This window comes from Drosophila innubila (genome assembly GCF_004354385.1).
Source record: "Drosophila innubila isolate TH190305 chromosome 2R unlocalized genomic scaffold, UK_Dinn_1.0 1_C_2R, whole genome shotgun sequence".
Classification (NCBI taxonomy): domain Eukaryota; kingdom Metazoa; phylum Arthropoda; class Insecta; order Diptera; family Drosophilidae; genus Drosophila; species Drosophila innubila.
The window spans coordinates 21,304,465-21,326,910 of record NW_022995374.1 but is presented as its reverse complement, the minus strand read 5'-3'; the positions used below and the strand labels follow the sequence as shown (position 1 = coordinate 21,326,910).

The 22,446-nt window shown below is 39.8% G+C and overlaps 3 protein-coding genes across 3 annotated transcripts; 2 read left to right on the top strand and 1 right to left on the bottom strand.

Annotated features, from left to right (window-relative positions):
- The first annotated feature begins 360 nt into the window (after positions 1–360).
- On the top strand, positions 361–3,362 carry LOC117783773 (probable transaldolase). Its single transcript, XM_034621318.1, has 2 exons — positions 361–385; positions 2,284–3,362. The coding sequence occupies exon 2, from the start codon at positions 2,301–2,303 to the stop codon at positions 3,360–3,362; it is 1,062 nt and encodes a 353-aa protein (XP_034477209.1). The 5' UTR covers positions 361–385; positions 2,284–2,300.
- A 7,642-nt stretch (positions 3,363–11,004) lies between these two features.
- LOC117783348 (DE-cadherin) lies at positions 11,005–19,274 on the bottom strand. The gene is made up of 2 exons (XM_034620724.1): positions 17,496–19,274; positions 11,005–15,986 (listed from the first exon to the last, which is right to left on the bottom strand). Exons 1-2 carry the CDS (start codon positions 18,210–18,212, stop codon positions 12,078–12,080), a joined length of 4,626 nt encoding a protein of 1,541 aa, XP_034476615.1. The 5' UTR covers positions 18,213–19,274; the 3' UTR covers positions 11,005–12,077.
- Positions 19,275–20,007: 733 nt separating this feature from the next.
- LOC117785743 (F-actin-capping protein subunit alpha) lies at positions 20,008–22,358 on the top strand. Its single transcript, XM_034623956.1, has 3 exons — positions 20,008–20,517; positions 21,021–21,190; positions 21,259–22,358. The coding sequence occupies exons 1-3, from the start codon at positions 20,277–20,279 to the stop codon at positions 21,706–21,708; spliced, it is 861 nt and encodes a 286-aa protein (XP_034479847.1). The 5' UTR covers positions 20,008–20,276; the 3' UTR covers positions 21,709–22,358.
- The last annotated feature ends 88 nt before the right edge of the window (positions 22,359–22,446 follow it).

Here is a 22,446-nt window from a genome sequence, read left to right as displayed (position 1 = left end):
GGATTAAATAAGCAACTTTTTATGTCTCCAGATTTTATCAAATTTTCTTTTTGCTTTCAGTCATTATCTAAAATTGTTTATAAGCTTTAACTTAATTATTAATTTTTTTTCGTTTTATTAAATGCATATTTTTACTTTTTGTCGACTGGTTTTAGTTGACGTTAAATAAATAAATACAAATGCAAATACAACAAAATACAGAGTGTGTTATAGTCGAGCTCTCTATAGTGCAATGTTATTGTTTGTTTAATTTATGAGAAATTTGCAAGAGCAAGAGTTCGAAAATGGTTTCGTTTACTTCAATCTTATGGCATTTTTATGCTTTGTTTAAAATCCAAATTAGAAGCGAGGCGATCGTTGCTCTACATTCATCTAAATCTTGCAGGTATGCATATTAATAACACATTGTAAAAATAAATAAATTACATAAAGAATTCGCTTAAGGCATTAATTGCTCACAATCTAACTAATTTTTATTAAGAAAACGAACTGCTTAACTTTTTTTAAATTTTCTGTATTTCTAAAGATTTCAAATATATGATTTTAAGAAAAACGACCAACGTAGTGCCCAACCCAAGTTCAAAACCATAACCATAACCCTCTTTAGTGCTCTTGTTGTTGTTTAAACAAGTTGAAAAATTGTGGACTGCGTTTTGTACGTGTGAACGATTTTCGACTCGTTGTTTATTTGAATTTCGCGCTTCATTTGCTTTTCGGCTTCAGTGACGAGTTTCCGGTTCAATAAAAAAAAAAAAACAAAACAAAACTAGAAAAAAGAGCAACAAAACATGCGTGGTTTTTAGCTCTCAGTTTTGTGGTGCGATTGACCATTAATTTGCTTAAATGCTTTTTACCAAAGTACGAGTAATTGAAATGCGTGCAGCACTGGCCCCAAAATGAACTCGTATCTTGGAATGTGCGTGCGCACGCGCCACTCTTTTAGGCCTTCCAGTCACCCCTTCCCCTTGCCCCCACTTCTCATTCCAAAAAAAAGAAAAATGCATTGTACTGGCAGCGGAAGTGCACTGTCATTTGGTTGTGGCACGGCTTGCTTTGAAGCCACCGTCCGTGGCAAGCAGTTTGGCTCTTGCAGTGGCACGTCCAGCACCAAATTAACAGACAACTAAACGGCAGACTTGAAAAGATTTTTATGGCATACCCGTACTTATTTCCATAGGCAATTGCACTTAGAGTCACAGTTTCAGCGCCATCAGCACAGTCACAGCCCCAGCCCCCGTCCCAGATGGAAGCCTAACTCAAACGCATACCCAAACCCAATCCCAAACCCCGAGTCCAATAGCAACTACAAAGCGACATGCGACACGTGACCTCATTCTTAGCTTTAGCGCTGCGTAAAATGCAATTTACGCAGAAAAACAAAAACATAAAAAACAAAGCAAAAGCAATGCCAAACGAGAAACAAATGCAAAACGCAGCATAAATACAACAAAAAGCTACCAATTTACACTAACCGAATGCAGCTGCACCCAGTATTTATTGCGAGTAGAGCTATGTACAGGTGAAGGGAATGGAAGTTACATTAAATATTTATTGTAATTAATTATAAATATATTCAGTGTACATATTTAATTATTTAATTTAAACAGTTAACTATTATTTGTTTGCAGCATCGTGCTATGTTTTTATTAGTTTAAATTTTGTTTATAGGGCCGGGTTTTCAATGTCTCTTTAATTTTATTAAAGAGATATTTTCAAATTTGACATTGCTTTCTATACATTTTGCGTCAAAATATCTCTGATATAGTTACTAAGCCACAGAACTTAATTTTCAAAAACGCGGCCCATAATATATTTATATACATTAATAAAAATATGCACCCTAAAATTTGTTATATAAGTACTTGAATTTTTACCTTAATGAGAAAGAAAAAATCGCATTTGAGGATTTTTGAGATTGCGAAAAGCGAACTTGTAATGAGATTTTTGTACTTAGTTTTGGATATTCCGAAGCTTGTCAGTTTTTGAGATCGTTTGTACTTGAATATACTCTGCTAAAGTACGGATTTTTTTTATTTTTTTCTGAGAGTATGCACAGGATCTAAACTAAAGTTAATCTAGAAACATATTTAGTTAATAGATCATTTTATTTCGAAAGTCAAGGTCTTTTGCACTAATTATGATTTTTAAGCAAAGAAATTAGTCTAAAATGACATTAGCTTATCTTAGAAGTTGCTTTGCTTTTTATTTCACGGCGAAGATTTTTTTGAATAAACAAATTGAGAAGTGCATTAGTTTATTGTTATTACTTTAAAATAGTTTTAGGTTTAATTAATTATAGCATGGCTTCGCTGGTATTGCTGCCGATGCAAAGACTGCAGATGATGAAGTTGCCAAAGGTTCAGTCAGATCGAAAAATGGCAAGTAATTGTGGTAAAAAATCGGCCTTAAAAGAGCTGCGGAAATTAACAAAAATAGTTGCCGATACGGGCGACTTTGTGAAACTGAAAAAGTATAAAGCGACGGATGCAACAACAAATCCCTCAATTATATTAGCCGCATCACGAATGGAAAGCAATCTTAAACTTATATGCGAAGCAATCGAGTATGGAAAGTGTCAAGAGGGACCTGTAGATAAGCAAGTATCCGAAGCTGTGGATTACTTGACCGTATTATTTGGAAGCGAAATTCTAAAGATTGTACCTGGAAGAGTGTCAACAGAAATCGATGCTCGACTTTCCTTCAACGTCAATGGGAGTGTGGAGAAAGCATTGAAATTAATTGATTTATACACTGATTTTGATGTAGACAAAAAGCGAATTCTTATCAAGTTGGCTTCAACATGGGAAGGCATTCAAGCAGCCAAAATTCTGGAAAGAGATCACGGTGTACATTGTATTCTTACGCTCATGTTCTCAATAGTTCAGGCAATAGCTTGTGCCGAGGCTGGAGTTACACTGATCTCACCATTTGTTGGCCGCATTTTGGATTGGTATGTGGCCAACACAGATTGTAAGAAATTCGAGTCACAGGATGATCCAGGCGTAGTTTCAACTACGCAGATTTACAACTATTATAAGAAGTTTGACTACAAGACCCAAGTCATGGGTGCATCCTTCAGAAATATTGGCCAAATCAAGGCGCTAGCTGGCTGTGATCTGCTGACCATCAGTCCCGCCCTGTTGGAGGAAATGGAAAAGGATGAGAGTGAAGTAAAGTGCTATTTATCAGTTGAAAGTGCCAAGAAAGCGGACATTCAGAAAGTATCTGTAGACGAGGGTCAGTTTAGATACAAGCTCAATGATGATGCAATGGCCTCAGATAAACTATCTGATGGCATTCGTAAGTTTGCAATAGATACTTTAAAACTGCAGAACTTAATTAAAGAATATTGTAGCTATTAAAAACAATCTATAAATTGGCTTTCAGTTTCCCACTTACGCATTTAAGCGGCAAACTGCAAATAGCAAAAGAGCTTACAAAGGGCCCCGCTGTAAAAGCAATTTGTAATTTCATTCTGGCCAGTTGGTGGTGCAGTGATGCGGTGGTGCGGTGGTGCACCTACTAAGCGGATCCACGCATTGCAGTTGGATTGTTGCCTCTTTGTTGCGCCTCGAGCCAGTCTCAAATAACAATAGACCAATTGGTCAGTTCATGTCCATGTCCATGTCTTTGGCCTGACATCAAATTCCCAAATGATCGACCAATTTGTCAAATACTCGACTTGGGTCCATTAGTGCTCCACTTGGATTATTACAAAACAATGCCAAGATTTTCCATTCTTACCATGCAACACACATATGTAGCTGTGCATGTAGATACTTTTGTATCTATGTTTGGTTCATTGGACCATGGGAAACGTCTTAAGTCGTACTTAAGTTTATCGGATTCAGACTGCATTTGGTGCGAGATTTCGCGCTGTGTGGCCCCGGATGGTTTAAGTGCCTCATAAAGTGAAGGGTCTCGGAGGTTATTGTAATTGTTTTCTGGAAGAAGGTTGGATTATGGATTATTGTGACAACAGAAACTCCTTCAAAATATCTGCTCTAAAACTCTAATTGCCAGTCTGCGGATTCTCCGACCTTTGGACTAGTTTACCAGGCAGCCTTAGAAGCGCTCACTTTTGGCCACTTTTATGCACTGTAAACTGAGTCTTTTGTGTCAATGTTTTTTTTTTTGTCTTGTTTGTTTATTAGAAACGTTGGCTACAAATGGACAATGCGGGTTGCCAGATACAGAGCGCCAGTCCAAGTCCAGAAACGAACGCTGCTCCAATTCGCCGACTTCTTTATTTGTTGGCATTGTTTCTCATTTTTTGTATTTATATTTTTTCTTAGCTGTCTCAAATGTCTTTATTTTGTTTACTTCCATTTGTCGTTGCTGTTTGTTTCTTTTATTTCAATTAAGCAATTTTTACAGCGAAACCTTCGCGTCGTCGCTTTTAAAACCAAATTTTTTTCATGCTTTTTGTCGTTGTGATTTGAATTTTTGCAGTGTCGTCAAAACCCTGGAACACATTTCAGCGCCAAAGATTTAAATTTTTTGCCTACCCGACTGAACATAAGGTTACCGCATGGCGCATATTATTATTATAATATATTATTATACCCGTTACTTAAAAAATTAGTAAAAGGGTATATTGTGTTCGTAGGAATGTATATAATAGGGAGAAAGAGGTATTTTCGACCCCATAAAGTATATATATTTTTGATCACCATCACCATCCGAGTCGATATAGCCATGTATTTGTCTGTCCGTCTGTCCGTTTGTCCGTCCGTCCGTCTGTGTGAGCGCCTAGATCTCAGAGAATATAAGAGATAGAGATACCAAACCGTTGGATCAGGTCAAGTTTGTTTCAAATTTAAGCCACGCCCCCGCAAATCACGAAAAAACCGTCTGTTCATCTGTATGAAGAACAGGATCTCAGAGACTAAAAGAGATAGAGTAACCAAATTTGGCACACAGATTTCAATAGACCCCACGGAGATCAAGTTTGTTTTAAATTTAAGCCACGCCCCTTTCCGCCCCCAAAAATCGCAAAAAACCACCCAACCCACAGATTTTACAGATAATACAGTTATTATGGTAAATAACGTTATCTATTCATATAATCTATAATCTCACTTAACCGCAACAAGATCAGACAAGTAGAACGGGATAAATAGCTAACCAAAGTTATTAAAAAAGTTATTATTACAATACAATAACCTAAAAGTATGCTGTAGTTTTTATTTGGTAGTAATTTCCCTGAAGTACTTTTATATACATTGAAATAAGTAACAGTTATCCTATGGTCGGGATCTCGACTATAGCCTTTCCCACTTATATATATCTAGTTACAATAGTACTATGCATAATCTCGCAACTTCAGAGATTCAGTACAGTTACTCCATCTTGTAAATGAAGTATAGCATTTGGTTCATTTTGGTGAATATTTTTTTTCTTGTCATTTTCTATTTAAAATAACATTTTATTAATAATTCTCTTATTGACCATCACCTTTTTGAATAAAGTTTCTTATTTCTAGAGTTTATCTCAAAAAAGCTAAGGAAAATATCACTATCTCCCCTTTTCATATATTTCCCGCCTCGAAGTTGTTCAACATACCAGCACAACTGTTGAATAGCTACTTTCCTTTGCGTTTCTCTGTCCTCAATGGGTTTTTTTTCTTTCATGTACTTTTTCAACTCCCACCACATGCTGTTAACATCAATTAAGCTTCAACAGAGCTTTCAATGTTCCCTATTTACAAATGTGAGGCTCAATATAAACAAATTAGCAGTCGCCCAGGTAAAAACGAAGCCAAAAACTTTGTTGATCATCAGACAGACGAGAATGAAGAGTTAAGAGTTCCGTAACCTTGTCATTTACCGCTATTGAACCGCAGCACGTCGCATTACCCCAGCGGCATTTATCAAAGCTGTCAGAGAGAGAGAGACTCATCCATCCATCCATGCATTCTTCCATTCATCCATATCCACAACCACACACACTCACGTTTATCCATATCCCATGCGTTATGCACTCTGGCGACAGGGACAAACACAAACAAACAGGCGACATCAAGATAAATGAACATACTACCACGGAATTTCAATATCTCTTTTCCCTTTCCAACGACATGTACTATCTATGTGTGTGTACCGACCTAGATATCCGGTATTCTTATCAATTATCAGCACAGGCACCCAACGAGCATTCGAACTCTAGAAATTACTTCATTTTACCTTTTGCCACTACAGCACCAGGAATACCCTGAATATACATACATATAAAAACCGGGACTGGAGATCTGTTGTTTCCGATCTGAATATCGCGCTGAATGCGAATTCTCTTTGCAGTCCTTATTTTGCGTCCCATCTATAGGAAATTCCTTGTTTGCGTTTCCATTGTTGTTCATAAAATATTGTTTATGGTGAGGGTTGCTACAGCCCTATATGAGAGTGTGTATGTACGCGTGTGTGTGTGTGTGTGTGTTGTGGGGGGACTCTAATTTGTATTAGGGTCATATTTCACTTGTAGGGTTTCCAGCGAAGTTTCATTTTAATTTTATTGTTGTCGCTGGGCCATTGAAACCAAACCGAATGCATTGTTTTTTTTTTTTTGGCGTGCTACGATTTCAGCTGCAAGTCCATTATTCCAACCCTGCGGTCTCTGACATTATTTTTGGACTCGTCCTCTCATGATGGGGTGGGTGCAAAAAGCATTTCGTGGGTTTCATACTTTTCGACGGACTCTTACACATATTTTATTTTCATTATTCGCTTTTCCTTATTAATAATCGACAATTATCGTCACACTTTTATGCCAAAAATATATTGACAGCTGCCGTATGGATTTCTATTTCTATTTATTTGCACTCATATCAGATATTATGTCAAATGCAATATGCTACAAATAAATATTACCAATTTATGTCTGCACTTGACTCTCTACAAACCCAAACTATATACTCATGGCTCGCCAAACTTGTAAGCAATGTACATATATAAACCAATTTTATTTATATACAGTTAGTCAACAAAGTGTTTTAACAAAATCAAAAATTTATTATGAACTTTTACCTTTACACTTTATTAGAACAATTAAAAAAAAGAGATAAATAGTATTCAATGTAATTTTTTTTAATGAAAATAAACTCATGTACATTTTTTTTTGTCAAAACAATTTTTAACTATTTATCTGTACATATGTACATATGTAAAAAAAATTTAAGATCAGTTTGCTTTCTATATTTTAATGGATTGAATATTGAGATAATTTTGTTCATATATTTCGTTGTTACAGTCTGCAGATTATTGGCCAAACAGTTGGCCATGGGAAAAGGTTTGGGTGAGCACAGCTAACAGCAAAAGCAATTCTAGGAATTCCAAATTCTTTGTAAGTCGATGCAAAAAAGGTGAAAAAATTCACACTCGACGAATGCAAATGAGCCAAGCACACACTCACAACCGTATGTGGCACCATCCCCTTCTGCCTTCTCCCTTCTCTTCATAACCGTGTAGCCAGTTCGCAGTTGAAAACTGAATCACTTGGAAACATTGCAATTTAAGCAGAAAATATGGTCTTAAACTAGTTTTGCAACGATTTCGCCTTCGGGCCGCGACGCGAGTGGAAGCTAACGCTATTGCGCTGACAACAACAAAAGTAACAAAAGCAACAAATGCAGTATAAACTAAAAACATTTGTGTTCTGTTTAAATATTAACATACTATTTTGATCAGCAATAACAACCATGTAATCATTTGGGGGGAAATGAAGAGATGCACTGCTTGCAGCACATATACGATATGCATAGCAAGCAGTGCACTCTGATAAATGCGCAGTTGTTTTTGCAATGCAGTTAATAATCAAACAACAATTGCAATCAATGAATATATTTTTGAAGACATATTTACATATTTTATTGTTCGTGTTTGTTTATATGCGTCACAGAAACTTGTTTGTTTCTCTTATGGCAGGTGAAGTGGTCGATCACTGCATATCATCTATATATACTTATAAGTACAAGTACCATGTGCGTCTCTGTTGTACGTGCCCCGCATTGATAAGCAGTTGTTGTTTGCAACCAGAATCTCAGACGGTCACGTCTTGGAGTGAACAGCATTTCTACAGTTTAAAAAATTTCCCTTTATGAGCGATCTGTATTATTGATTCTGTATTCTATGCGGCGACCAGATTCGAAGCTACCTGCTGGCATGTTGGCCAACTAATAAGCGACTTGATACAACAGACACGTAATTCGCTTCATAGAGTTATTAGTGTCGTCTTAAAAGGCTGATGGGCGAAGGGACAAGAGGGTGGGCAGGGTGACTGCTTTCACAGACTGTATAGATTATTTATAACTATAAAAGTAGCTTTTTTAAAAAACCAAATTACCAAAGAATACAAAGAATATAATCTAAAGCTTACCTTAAATTGAACTGAATCACAATATTTGAATTAAGAATTTCTTGAATTAAAAGAGTATGTATGTTTCATGTTATCTGATAATCTTGAAGTTGACTTTGTCTGCTATTCTTATAAATATTTGAAGCAAAAGTAATTCGCGTCTAGAACTGAATACAATGGCAGACCATTATGCGAGTTGGGACAGACATTGTGTCAGAGCGTCAAAGCGTCAACTCGCCAATGGTAATTGAAATTGTGATGAATAGTCAGCAAGTGTTAATGAGCAGTTTGCCTGAACTCAACTCAGTTCAACTTAGCTCAGCTCGGCATTCCTCAACGTTCAGTTATTAATCAAAAGGCAGCAGCAACTGAATCTGTGTGGGATGCCAGCGAGGCCAATGCAAAATTGCAGCGATGGATGAGCATAGACAAAGAGAACAGGCGATGGGTAACAGCAACAGGCAGGCAGCAGCAAACAGTCAACAACCAACAGCCAAGAGGCAAGAGCCAAGAGCGACAGCCGGCAGCATCCTCCTCGTCATCAACAGGTAGTAAAAAGCCAAGACGTGCCCATCAATATCAAGACAATAGCATCGTGCGTGACATGTTCGGCTTCAAGCTGATCATGCTCGCTCCCAGAGCTGGGATTTGAGAGAAACAGAAGGAAATCGTGAAGAAGTTGAAGGTAAAGAAGACTGCTGGCGAATGAGCATACAAAGCAAAGCAAGCAAAGAGTGAGTGAGTGAATGCACTCAAAGCACAACTCAAACTTTACTCAAGAACACAACAATAAGAAAAGATACTCGGACAACGAGCAGCTCCAACAGATACACACCTCGGCTCAAAGCAGTTTGAAATACTGGTTTTCTGCAGGCGGCCAAGTTCGTTACAAAGATTTGCTTTCATTTTTCCGTTAACGGCCACAGCGGCTCTAGGCATTTGTGTGTGTGTGTTTGTGTTTGTATCTGAGTGCCTCTGCTTTGTGTGTGTATCTGAGAGATACATTTACACACGGCTTTTGAAACTGCAGCAGCTGCTGCTGCTATCTTCCCAAGTACTCGTATTCGAGTCGAGTTCTCAACTTGGCTTTACCTTTCTTTCCTCTCCGTTTTTGCTTTGCTTTCTGTTCGCTTCTTTTTTCTCGGCTGTTATGTTAATCCATTGGCTAAATATCCCAGTCCCAATTTCTATCCCGTGCCGGGAACAATCGAGCTCACCTGAAAGAGGCAGCTGCAGCTGCGTCGAACAGGTAGCAGAAGGTTACTCGTATGTTATTTGATTATTCAACAGCCATTGTTTTTGTAGCTTCCTCTCAAACGAGCCCTTCGACTGTCCCTTCCTCTACCTGGGCCACATTCTGACGAAGCCATGTCATTTTCGCCTGAATTTTTGCATTTTTTTCTCTCAGTTCTTATTATCGACATTTGGTTCGAGATAGAAACGCATCTGCTCGCATTTGTCGATTCTTTCCGCAATCCAGGAGAGTCCCAGTGCGAGCTTGTCGATCTTTCAGATACTTTAACTACATTCTGTACAGTTTTGAATTGTTTTTTTTTTTTTGAGGGCAATTGGTTTAGTTTTTTGGGGTCTTCTTGTATTACACCCGTTTGTATTTTGAGCACAACAAAATTTATTGATACGCTGGAGAGCCAATTGAAAATCAATTTCCGGAGAATTTATGACCATCTGGTCGCCACAAAAGTTCAAGCTTAAATTGTGAATGATCGACTGTGTAAGCACTCATTACACAATATTTCTTTGATTTGGCTTAATTTTTCTGTTTACAGGGTATATAGAGTAATGTGAGTTGCACGAGAGAGGGTTTGATTTTCAGCTCCTCGGAGGAGAATAATGACCCTGACTTGAAACTAATGCTACATTGAGATATAGATAGAAATACAATTTTCTAGTCTACACCTGCATTACAAATAAGTGCATCAATTGGAGTCTATGCTTGGAAACTGCTCCAGTTCGTTTCGTTTGCCGTAATCCATTTGCTCGTGCCCCAATCGATTTTGTTCACATTCACATTTACACAATTCAAAAGCCGGCGACTCGACGGCCTACTTTCCACTCGACCCGCTGATAAGATAATGGGCCTCTTCCTCCAACGCCAACGTCGACGCGGACGGTAGTCAACGACTTCCACTGGGCGAGCTACACTCCTCCAAAGAAACCGAAGTGTAAACAGCGCCATTTCAAATTTATATTTGTTCAGAATTCTGTCTGTGTTTATTTCTTTTTGGAGCTTCAAGTAATAAAAGCCTCCATTATGCTTCGTGTTTGTAGGCATAATTCTGACAAAATCATCAATTATTTGAAAGAATCTACACACACTTACATCTGTGCAGGTCTCACTGACCTTTGAAAGCAGATTAACGATCCCTAGTATACTTACTTCAATACTCGTACCTAGGCTTATCTCTCTCTCTCTCTCTCTTTGCCTCTGTATCTGTCCGTCGATTAAGAAATCGTAAAATAATAATAAAAAGAATTTGATTTAATATTTTTTCCATTTTGTTTATTTTTACACAATTGTTGTGTGTGTGTATATAAATTTATTTATATAAATAAATTTGTAAGTTATTTAGCTGCGTTGGCATGTAAAAAATTCGCTTAGTTTAGGACTCTATACGAAAAACGACTTATAAAAAATACATATCGCATATCGCATTTATTTATTATTATTAAATATTTTTCTTTCATTTTCACATAAAACTTAGTTTTCTTCCTTCATTTCGATTTCTATATATGGAACACACACAGTCATATCTACATATATGTGAATATGTTTTTATTTAATAATTACAGCGTCTAGCTAAACCCTTCGATTCGATAGTTTTGATTGATATCCAGAATATATAGATACATTTACAGCGAAAACTTAAGCAATTATCTCTTTTCTTTTTGATGAATATAAATTAATTATAATTTATAGATTATATCGACTTGTCTTAAGTTTAATTTTAATTGTTATTCGGAAGTTTCAACGAGCTTCAAGACCCGCAAGTTGGGAGTTTCATTGTTGACTAAGCCTAAACATAATGCCTTTTGTAGAACTTGTACATTAAATTAACATATTATTAACTAAATTATAATAATAAACGTTCATGTTGGAATTATGCAGAAAACAAATGCCATCTGTTTCATTTAATTATAATAATTAATTTCGTAGGAATTTTCGTTGAATTTATTTTGATTGATTTTCATAATTTGTTTTTTCTTTTTTGTGTATTTCTTCGTTCTTTTGTTAGATTTTTAGCTTAAATGTATATGCTACATAAGGGTATGTAATATATGTATTTGTAATATGTATATGTATTTGTGTGTTCTATTCTATATTTTGTTGAAAAATACAGACAACAATCCTCCTGCTGAATACGCTTTGTTCGGTTCGGTTCGCAGTTTCTTCGCTAAATTAAAGATTAGTTTTAGATTTCTTTACGTAAGATCAAGATCACGTTTTGCGATAACAAACAAAAGAGGTGTTCCTATGCCCTTGCAATGATCCTCCTCGATTATAAAAAATACTATCTCTATTACATATATTATTTATATTTGCAATGTCTTCAAGAGCGCACGGCACGTCGTCGATTCGCCGAGTTTGGGATCCATCCGGCTAAGCCGGCGTCCCGTCGCCCTACACAACTTATCGTAAACGTAAAAGTCTTTTCAATTTCGTACTCGCTACCTATTCTGGTCTTGGTCCTGATCCTGTTTCTGCCTTCTCAGATGCGCCAACCCTGCTCGTCATCCACATTGGAGTCAGTATCGGAGGGTTCCTCGCCGTACATGTCGGCCAGTTTGCGGAAACGCGGTCCAAAGTTGGACAGATAGTCGAAATTGAGATCGCCGTCATCGGTGCAGGATGCCAGGCTGGACAGGCTGCCGTCGGAGTTGCCATCGCCTTCGTAAGCATAATGCCGCACATCGTCCACTGTGAAGGCGCCCGTGTCGCGGTCACAGTTCTCCTTCTTCCCACCAAGGAAGTCGCCAATATCGGGTATATCGTTGGGATCACGCATGCCCGATTGCAGCGCATGAGGATCCTTGTAGAGCTTCTCTTCATAAAAGGGCTGAGTGCGCAGCACGTTCAGATCGTAGTCGGTATCCCTTTCGCCGCCTCCCTCATCCTCGTAGTTAATGATCGTCTCGCGAATGTCGTCAATGTCCTTCTCATGCCATCCATTCTTCTGCTTCTTCTGCACCACGACGGCCAGCAGAATGATCAGCAGCAGGGCAATACAGGTGATGATCGCAATGATAAAGTTACGATCGATTCCAAAGCTGACAGCGACCGCCACCGCACGTTGACATCCACTGTCGATGTTCTTGGACAGGGACGGCATGCCTAGGTTATAGGTGCGATCATTCACAGTCAGATTGCGGACGCAGCCAAAGAATCCCTGCTGATTGGGCACATGGGTCCAGTTGAACTGGCGACCCAGTTGTGATAGATCCACGGGAGCACCTCCCAGCAACAGAGGCGCATTCACGTTGAGGAACTCATTGGGACCCTGAGGAGCACCTAGGCTCATGCAGGTGGACAGGCGACAGTTGTCGACGGTCATCTCGATGCTGGCCCTTTGTAGGATGATGTCCAGCTGATATGATCGACCCGGTTGCAGTTGAATATGCTTATGCTTGATGCGGACCATGCCCGATCCGTAGTCCACGCTCAGCACCGGATAGCCCCTGTCCAGTTCCAACGCCAAAAAGTCCGACAGCGGCAGCAGAGGATTATAGTTGAGTGGGCCCAGATACATGACCAGTCCCTGCTCGTGCTGTGGCGCAATCTCCATGCTGATGCGCGTGTTATCGCAGACGGAGATGGGCTCATAGAAGGCGTGGCCATTGCCATAGAAGCCCACGGAGACCAGTTCGCAATGAGGTCCAGTGAATCCCTCGATGCAGTCACAGGCATCGTTCTCGCCGTATCGACGGGATCCTCCATTCAGGCAGGGAGATTCGGGTAAAAGCGACCCGCAGACACACTGCGCCTGGACAAAGGCATTGACGCCCACAAAGGAGCTCTTGTTGGAGTAGATCATGTAGGGAACAGAGCTCTTGATCAGCTCGTTGGTGCAGGAACTCTCGCACTTGAGTTTTTCGATAAGACACTCATCGATGTTGACCATGAGCATCTGCAGGTCGAGATCATTCTCCAGTTGCTGTTGATTCTGTGCCACGATCCCGTTGAGCTTCTCGGGAGCGTAGTAGGGCGATCCGTGGGCGGAGAAGCGCACGTCCAGGGTGCGATTCTCATTCTGAAGTACGGTGAAGACATCCACGTTCGAGACTGAAGTGTTGAAGAGCGTGGCCAGCGAAAGTTGGAGACGATCCTTCAGCGAAAAGTTGTCATCCGCCTGGACGTCCCGCTTTACGGTAATGAACTCCTCCTTGGTGATGTTGTAGAACCGTATGCTGCCACTCTTGTCCACAGCCTCCTCTGGCAGTGTTCGGATCAGAACAGTGACTTCGGCATCCACGGAGTGTCGAGGTATCAGGACTGCGTCCTCGGTAACTGTAAAGGTCAAGAAGTATTCACCCTCCTGGGTGCCGTAGAGCATTGTGATCATGCCAGTGCTGGGATTGAGACGAAACTGTTCGTGTGGTATCCCATTCTTCCATTCAAAGCTCTTGTCATCCAAATCCCAGTCATCGTTATCGTCCACAAATACCCGACCGATGTCCGTGTCCTGCGCCTCGCCCTTGTAGTTGTACATGAAGATGCGCGAAGAGCCCTCCGACATGGCATTGTCGTTCACATCACCAATGATGAGATGGAGTATGCTCACCGAGCTCTGTTTGGGGTGACCCGAATCGCTAACCCTGATTGGGATGAAGTACTCCTTCTGCTCCTCCCGATCGAACTGAACATTTGCAAAGAGATAATCGTGATCTATGCTAAACTTGGTCTTGATGTCGGCAGAGGCTTCGCTGTCAATGCCAAAGCCAAAAGGCGGACCATTCTGAGGTTCATCGTAATCATTTGCCAACAACTGCACAACCTGACCAGGATTACGGTTCTCCGGCCAGATGACAGGCATTTGATTGATCAGAAATGGAGCATTGTCATTGACATCTTCCAGTGTGATGATCACGGGCTTTACAGACTTGAGGGTCGTTCCAACTCCGTCCTGATCGCTAGCCGCGATTAACACCTGCCAGCTCTTGTGTCCATTTGGAGGATCACGATCCAGAGGTTGAATGAGACGCAAACAGCCGGAATTGTCGATGGTCAGGAACTTCTTGTGATCCTCTTTGACAATGGAATACACGATGTGCTGATCGGCATTGCGATCCTTGATATCCGGATCATATGCTTCAATATTCAGTATACAATCGTTGGACAGAATTGGTCCCTCTTGGATCGTCTTGCTGTACTCCTCCTTGAACACCGGCGGATTATCGTTGACATCCTCGATTTTGACAATCACGGTGGTGAAATCATCGTAGATGCCGTCGAAAGCGCGAACCTTCAGCTCGTATTCCGTGATCGTTTCGTAATCGAGACGCTGGTTAACCGTAATCTTGCCAGTCTTGAGGCCAATCTTGAAGGCATCTCCCACGTTGCCGCTCTCAATGCTGTAGACAATCTGCGAGGCATTATCCTCATCCTCGGCCTTAACCTCGATCACCTCAAAGTTGGTATTGGCATCCTCAAGTAGTTTATCGGCCAGATATGTTGTCTGCTGGAAGTGCGGCTTGTGATCGTTTTTATCGCCAATGGATATCCGGAACACCTGATTGCCATGATTATGGTCTCCATTGTTAAACAGACTGGATGGAGAATTATCCGTTGCGCTGACCTTAACGTTGTAAAAGTCTCGTTCCTCCCGATCAAAAGTGGTTAGAGCCGTAATGTTGCCGGTGTTAGGATCGATGGCAAATAGATCACGATTGTCGGCCAACTCAAAGGTGACAATATTGTTAGCTGGCGTTCCATCCATGTCGAAGGCGCGCACCTGCATTACAGGTGTTCCTGGTGGCTCGTTCTCCAAAATCGTACCCGACTTGACTTCCGTAAAGAATGGTATATTATCATTGACATCCTCCACCATTATCTTAATGTTATGCTCGGCGGCCAGCTCAAAGGTGTTTCTCACACTCATTGTCAGGGAGTAAGCAGTGATGGATTCGTAGTCGAGACTCTTGCCCAGCCTGATGGTCACTTCGTTGCCAATTTGGTTAAACACAAAGGTATTCTTGCCATTCGTCTGTTCGGTGCGACCCGTGATCAGCTCGAAGATCACTTCCGGCTTGTCGGGCATGTTGGACACAGCACGCAGTGTGACAATCGGTTCCGAGAAGTTCATTAGATCCTCCTTCAAATAGATGGGCACGTCAATGGGATCGACGAACGAAGGCGGCTTTATCGATGACTCCACCACACGTATCCGAACCTCAATATGCGCCTCCTGCAGAGGATCTGGCACAATATTATAGGCACGCACATTTATCGTATACATTTGTCCAGGTCTCTTATCAATCGGACGCTGCAGATAAATGATTCCCGACTCTTTGTCAATCTTAAAGTATTGAAAGTCGCGCTCCCGCAGAATCTCGTACTCGACGATGCTGTTGTTACCGTCATCAAAGTCGCTGGCACTGATCGACATGACGACCGCGTCGAGCTGCAAATAAAAGACAAACGATTTCGGTTGGATGACATTCAAATATCAGGGAAGACCCTAAAACTTAATATATAAAACACTTTCCTTTCCACTCGCTGACAGCCCAATCACAACTATGCACATTTTCTTAGCTTTAATTTGAGAAATGAAACAATTAGTTTCTGGGAAAATTACGCATCTGCTCAATTGAAGGCACAACTTTGCACTGAGTCTATTCTGGCAAAACTAACTAAAAAGGCAATTAGAAGGTGTCTAGTCTATTCTTGTGCTCGTTTTACGTTATTCTAAGCATTAAAATAATCAATATTTGCATATTTACACTCTTTTGAGGCCTCTTTTCTGTCAATTGCCCTTCTCCGACAGGTTAATGTAATCCCCACTCATTAGCTCACAATCTTTGTTAGTTAAGGATTCCTTCCTACGCCTTACTCTTACACTCTTACAAACTATAAATTGTAGTTCTCTAACTAACTGAGTAGGTGCAGCAGTAGTATCTCTCCATTGAAGACTTGTTTGGCAGCTTTCAAGAGCTGCTTTTAGCGAGGTTTCAAGGTTTCGGGCAATTGACTCATCGAGCAACGCGAACAATGAACTCAACCTGTGACTCTTTTTCTAGGCAGTGAGTAACCAGCTTTTCCAGTTCAACGCCCACACCTAAGCATCGATCCTCGAGTATTTTGGTAGGGCAGAAACAATGCTAACTAAATATTTGAAATTTGATTTGTAAAATTTATACATATATTATTTTTTTTTTTTAATGCAATATCAGTAAGTTCCATTATACACCGTCATGTTGTTATAAATCTGCTTAAAGTTCTGAAAGAATGAAGCGCAAGTTAAACTTATCAGTCAAAAAAAAAATTTAATTAATTAACTGGACAATGTAAAAATGAATCAGCTATTCTATATTTAACAAAAATAAAGGCTTATTTTTTTAGAAATATTTTCGAAATTACAAAAATTTTCTCTACCATACAATGTTTTACAAAAATCAGTAATATTATTAGATTGTGTCTGGTGCGAATTCCCATTTAACTAATCAAATTTTGTAAAATAAAGTTCAAAATCAAGCAAACATTTTTTTTATTCTTATTAAATAAAGTTTAAATTTTTCCAACAAGTATTTTGACATGTGAAAGTAACCAAAGGTATTTTCAGGAACACTAACAACTTGTAGAACATGCCTGATTGTAAATAATATTTTAAAAAGGGTAAAAAAAATAATTTTCTTCTAAAACTGTCTTTTTGGAACGTATTAGTGACTAAAACATATAGAAAAATGTGGATCTAAAAACTTTTAACAATTTTAAGAGTTTATTAAAATACACTTTCCAAAATTATGAATTATTTTAATAGGGGATTTGCTTTACATGGGAAAAGGTTATGGAAAATGCCCCCGGCACACAGCCGCTACTTGACAGTCAAACGGCAGTAATCCGAGGTCCGCACGTTTGACCCACGTAGTGCTGGGATGGCCATGGGGCACTTATGACTTGGGGAAGTACTTACGTTTGTATTCTCGGACATGGACTCATCGTAGCGAGCCTTGTTGAAGACGGGAGGATTATCGTTGATGTCCTCGATGGTCACGTTGAATGTGCAGACATCGTCGAGGGGCGGCAGACCGTTATCCGTGGCCTGAACCGTAACAAACACGAACTTCTCGTGGATTGGTTCATCCCGGTCGAAGGTATGCGCCGTCATGATGACACCGGAGCTTGGATTGATAATGAATTTTGTTCGATCTGCCGCCGATTGTACGAGACTGTAGCTTATCTCCTGATCGGGATCAGGATCAACCGCTTGCACCGTAAACACATACGTATTCTCCGGCTGTTCCTCCTTCACGGACGGCGCGTATCCGGCGCAGTTAATGAACGCGGGTTTCCGGTTGTCGCCCGTGAATCCACCGATCGTCGTCATGTGAAAAGCCGACGCACTCGAGCTGGAGCTTGGACTGGAGCCGGCTTGGATGGCTTCTACAAGAAGGGCGGGAGAACAGTAGGCGGTGATTGCTAAAACTATCGCCAATGCCATCAGCCTTGTCAGTGGGCGTGGCTGTGGGCAGGTGTAACTGTAGCTGTAACTGTTGCTGTTGCTGCAATTTCTTCTTTGACGGCGACATTTTCGCTTATGCTGCTGATGTGGCTGTTGTTGTGCTGGATTTTCGCTGTTGTTGTTGTTGCTTTCGCTGTTGTTGTTGTTGTTTTGTATTTGTAACGACATTTTATTGCATTTTATTCTGTTTACACTGGAGGAGGGGTATAGATAGGGGAGCACGAACTCATGTAGTTGAAATCATCACGGCAACAAACACTTTATTTTTATGAATCACCGAGTATTTCAACTAGTATTTTATTTTAGTATTTTATCTAAGGTGATTTTTATGTAGGTGTGTGTGTGTGAGTCGACTGTAGTATACAACGATCGCAGGTTCTCGCTTCTACCTACGCCTTCCTCTTTCCGCACAGTTTCAATTTACGTTTTCTATTGAACTCGAATTCTCTCTCTCTCTATTTGCTTCACAATTGTTGTTGTTTGTTTGTGTTCGTGTGTTTCGCCGTTTGTTTAGACTGCATTTTCATGGCAACGGACACAATCGCACACAAACATCATTCACTTGAATTGAATCGAATCGAATAAATCGAATGCCACACACAGTGCACAGAGCAATGTATATTAATATTATTTATTAGAATGCATTTATTTACTTTTATGTACTATATACCTTGTACATTTCAAACATCATTCACTCATTCGACATTGCTTTGGTATTCATTTTATTGCCAACTCCGCTTTGTTCGCTGCTTCGTTTCGACTCTTCGGCTTATTTCACTCGCACAAGCACAAACAGGTAAATCCAGGTAAAAAGTGGTTTCACACACACGCAAGCGCGCACACACACAGACAATGGCTGAGAGCGCGTTGTTCAAACAGCTTGTACTTGTATTTGTTACCAACCCGTCGTGGGCTCACACATACACACGGCTATGTGAGAGTATTTGTACGTTTGCAAGAGTAAGAGAAAAGGCACTTTTGTTGCTTTTACCAACGTTTGCAAGTCACAAGCACGGTTTGATTTATAGAATTTTTCACTTAAATTAAGAGGTTTTCTAAATTAAACTCAATGGTTTTTATATGGACGTATATCAGGTGTTTCTTATTATTTACTAACAACTTCACGATCGTTTTTTTAATCCAACGTTAATCGAGCCAACCAACAATAACGCGAAAGCCGCGAGAGCGTCCGTACGGTTCAACAGCGAGCGTCAGAATGAGCGGCAAGCCGACAAATGAGCGGCAAAATCATGAGCACGGCGACAAAGCGACAAAGTAGCATGATATTTACCGATGTATCGATAAGCATTTCAATAAACATGGCGCGAGAATAGCTGAATTTGAGTTTTATGTAATGTAAACTGCAACATGTAAAACCTTTGCAATAAATTAGCAATATGATGAAAATTTTAGTTTTGAAATCAGATAAAATAAAGGCAAACATTTTAATGAAGGTTTAAACCTTAAAGTTCGTCACCCCAAGAGTTACAAATGTAACTCTGAAAAAATATCAAAAAGTCGACCAAATTTTAACAAAAATGATGTAAAAATTTAAACATTTTTGCTACAAAATTTAGAATAATTTAAAAGAGGTATTATTTTTGAAGTTACTATTTTAGACATTTTACCTAAAATAGTATCTGCCAAATCGGATATTTTTACTGGGTGGCAGCCTTTTGGGCCAAAACAGTGCTTCCACACCAGTGCTGCCAACTTTCTTAGAGAAAAAATACATGTTTCTGGCTGGAAAGCGTTAAAATTTTTTTGTGAGCACTTTTGCACAGTATTAGCAAAACATAGCTTAGAAAATATTTAATATAGCCCGATTTCCGGGTAATAGCAATTTTAAAATTTTTCTAGCAAACGCAATAGCTAGAGCTAGCTATAAAATAGCTAACAGCCTTTACTGAAGGAATATTATCGATAACGCCGATAGTGTCATCGATAGTTGTTCACCTCATACAGCTCTACTCTACGTCATCGTTCACAGTCGATTAATTGCTGGAAAAAGAATAAAAGGCCGAATTAGCTTTTTATATTAATTATAAAGAAACAATTTAGTAAATTTAAATATTATCGTGAATGTCTGATAGTTAGAACTGCCACACCTATTTGTGTCTTCGCATTAACATACTAAGTAACACAATTCGCGATAGTATAACAAAGACAACAACAACAGAAAGAAAAAAACCAAACACTGCCCCGAATTCGTGAATCACCAACGACGAAATTATGGAACCAGCACAGATTACAGATGCGGAAAAGGTTCGCATTGTCTCCGACTTTATACTACATGCACCGCCTGGTGAATTCAACGAGGTATTCAACGATGTCCGCGAATTATTGAAGAACGACGCTTTGCTTAAGGATGGCGCCAGCCACGCCTTCTCGCAGTACAACAAAGACCAGTTGACTCCAGTGCGCGTTGAGGGCAGCGAACACAACGCCATCATCTCCGAATACAACGATTTGGGTGCGTATCAATTCATTATTGTCTTCACGCAACTAGCACCCCCTCTCTCTCCACTCTATTCAATGTTTTCGTGAATTCCAAATATGGGCAAAAGCGCCAAAAAGACCCCCAGCAAACTCGTCATTAGTAAAAATAGTAAATCATAAGCACGACATTTAAGCAAATTATAAATCTAGGGTATCAGTATTTATCAATTTCAGCAAAAAAAAACATTTTTACACATTTTATTTACTTGAAATGATTCATTGATAAAATGTTATTAATTGATAGCCTACTTCTGCCTTATCAACTCCCCTAAGTCAATATTATTAACTTGTCCAGAGGGTTGAACTGGTCAAGAATTTGCTACATTTGTCCCACTGTGCTGTGTTTCATTGATATTATATGCTTATTCAGACTTTAAACATTTCCATATGCATTGTTTCATTGATGTCATATGCTTATTCAGACTTTTAAGCGTTTCCATTTGCATTTACTGATAAGAAATTCCTTAATGTTTGCAGGAAATGGTCGCTTCTATGATCCTCGCACACAAAAATCCTTCAAATACGACCACCTACGGAAAGAGGCGTCCGACTACCAGGATCTGGAGTCCGATGCCAATGCGGAGTCGTGGCGAGACGCCTTGGATCTGGAAACACTTGCATACACTGCCAACCACTACAGGCACGGCGTAAGTAAACATATCTAAGCTCTGTTTAATTAAATGTCAATTGATTATCCTTTAATTCGTGTGTATAGGTTAGCTCCGTGTTTGGTAAATCGCAGGGCAATCAGATAACACTGACCATTTGTATTGAGGACCATCAGTTTCAGCCGAAGAACTACTGGAATGGCAGGTGGCGTTCGCAGTGGCACGTTACCTTCCAAGCGGGCAGCGGCACAGCGGAGCTGAAGGGCGTCTTGAAAGTGCAGGTCCACTATTATGAGGATGGCAATGTTCAGTTGGTGTCCTCAAAGGATTGCCGAGAGAGCGTTGTTGTCTCGAATGAACAGCAGTTGGCCAAGGAGGTCATACGTCTCATTGAGGAGGCCGAGAATGAGTATCAGCTTGCCATCTCGGAGAACTATCAGACTATGTCGGACACTACGTTCAAAGCGATGCGTCGACAACTGCCCATAACCAGGACCAAGATTGACTGGAGCAAAATCGTATCTTATAGCATTGGCAAAGAGCTGAAGACGCAATAAGAACAGGAGCAGCAAGCGGAAGCCGAAGCCGATGGCACGCCAGCAACATCCCCATTGCCAATGGCAGTGCCGGCACAGTCGCATATTAAAAGACCCAACAGTCTTCCACTTCCACTTGCAATGGTTGCCAAACGAGAACGAGAACGAGAAAAGTGAACGGAAACGGGAATCGCGGCCAGAATCATACACTATATACGATCGTTAAATGTTGGCGCTTATGTAATAACTGTCTTTAATTTGCTTATCCCTTATTCAAACATACATATATACACATACATACATATATATATATATATATACATACAAAATGCATAACTACATCTCTTATCTGCTATCTTACCATACAAGTGGATATACATACTGAATATATGTATATGGTCACATATATATATATATAACTCAATCCAACTTGGTTACAATTCTTACAGTTACAGCTCCAGCTCCAATTACAGTCACAATTGCCACCAACAGTCGCCTTTATCGTTTAACTGAAGCATTAAGCGCGTGTTTTAATTAATATTAAATAGTATGCATGCACTTTCTATAATGTATTATAAATTTAGATGAGCATCGGTCTCTCTTAAGTGACGGCACCTTGCAAACAGTAAAAGTATAACAATAACGATAAATACAATTTATAAAGTTTTTATTAAAAACAAACAATTTAATTAAATAAACAGCTAATAAAAAGCATATATACAAAATTGCAAGCAAATTTATAAATATAATAATAAAAAT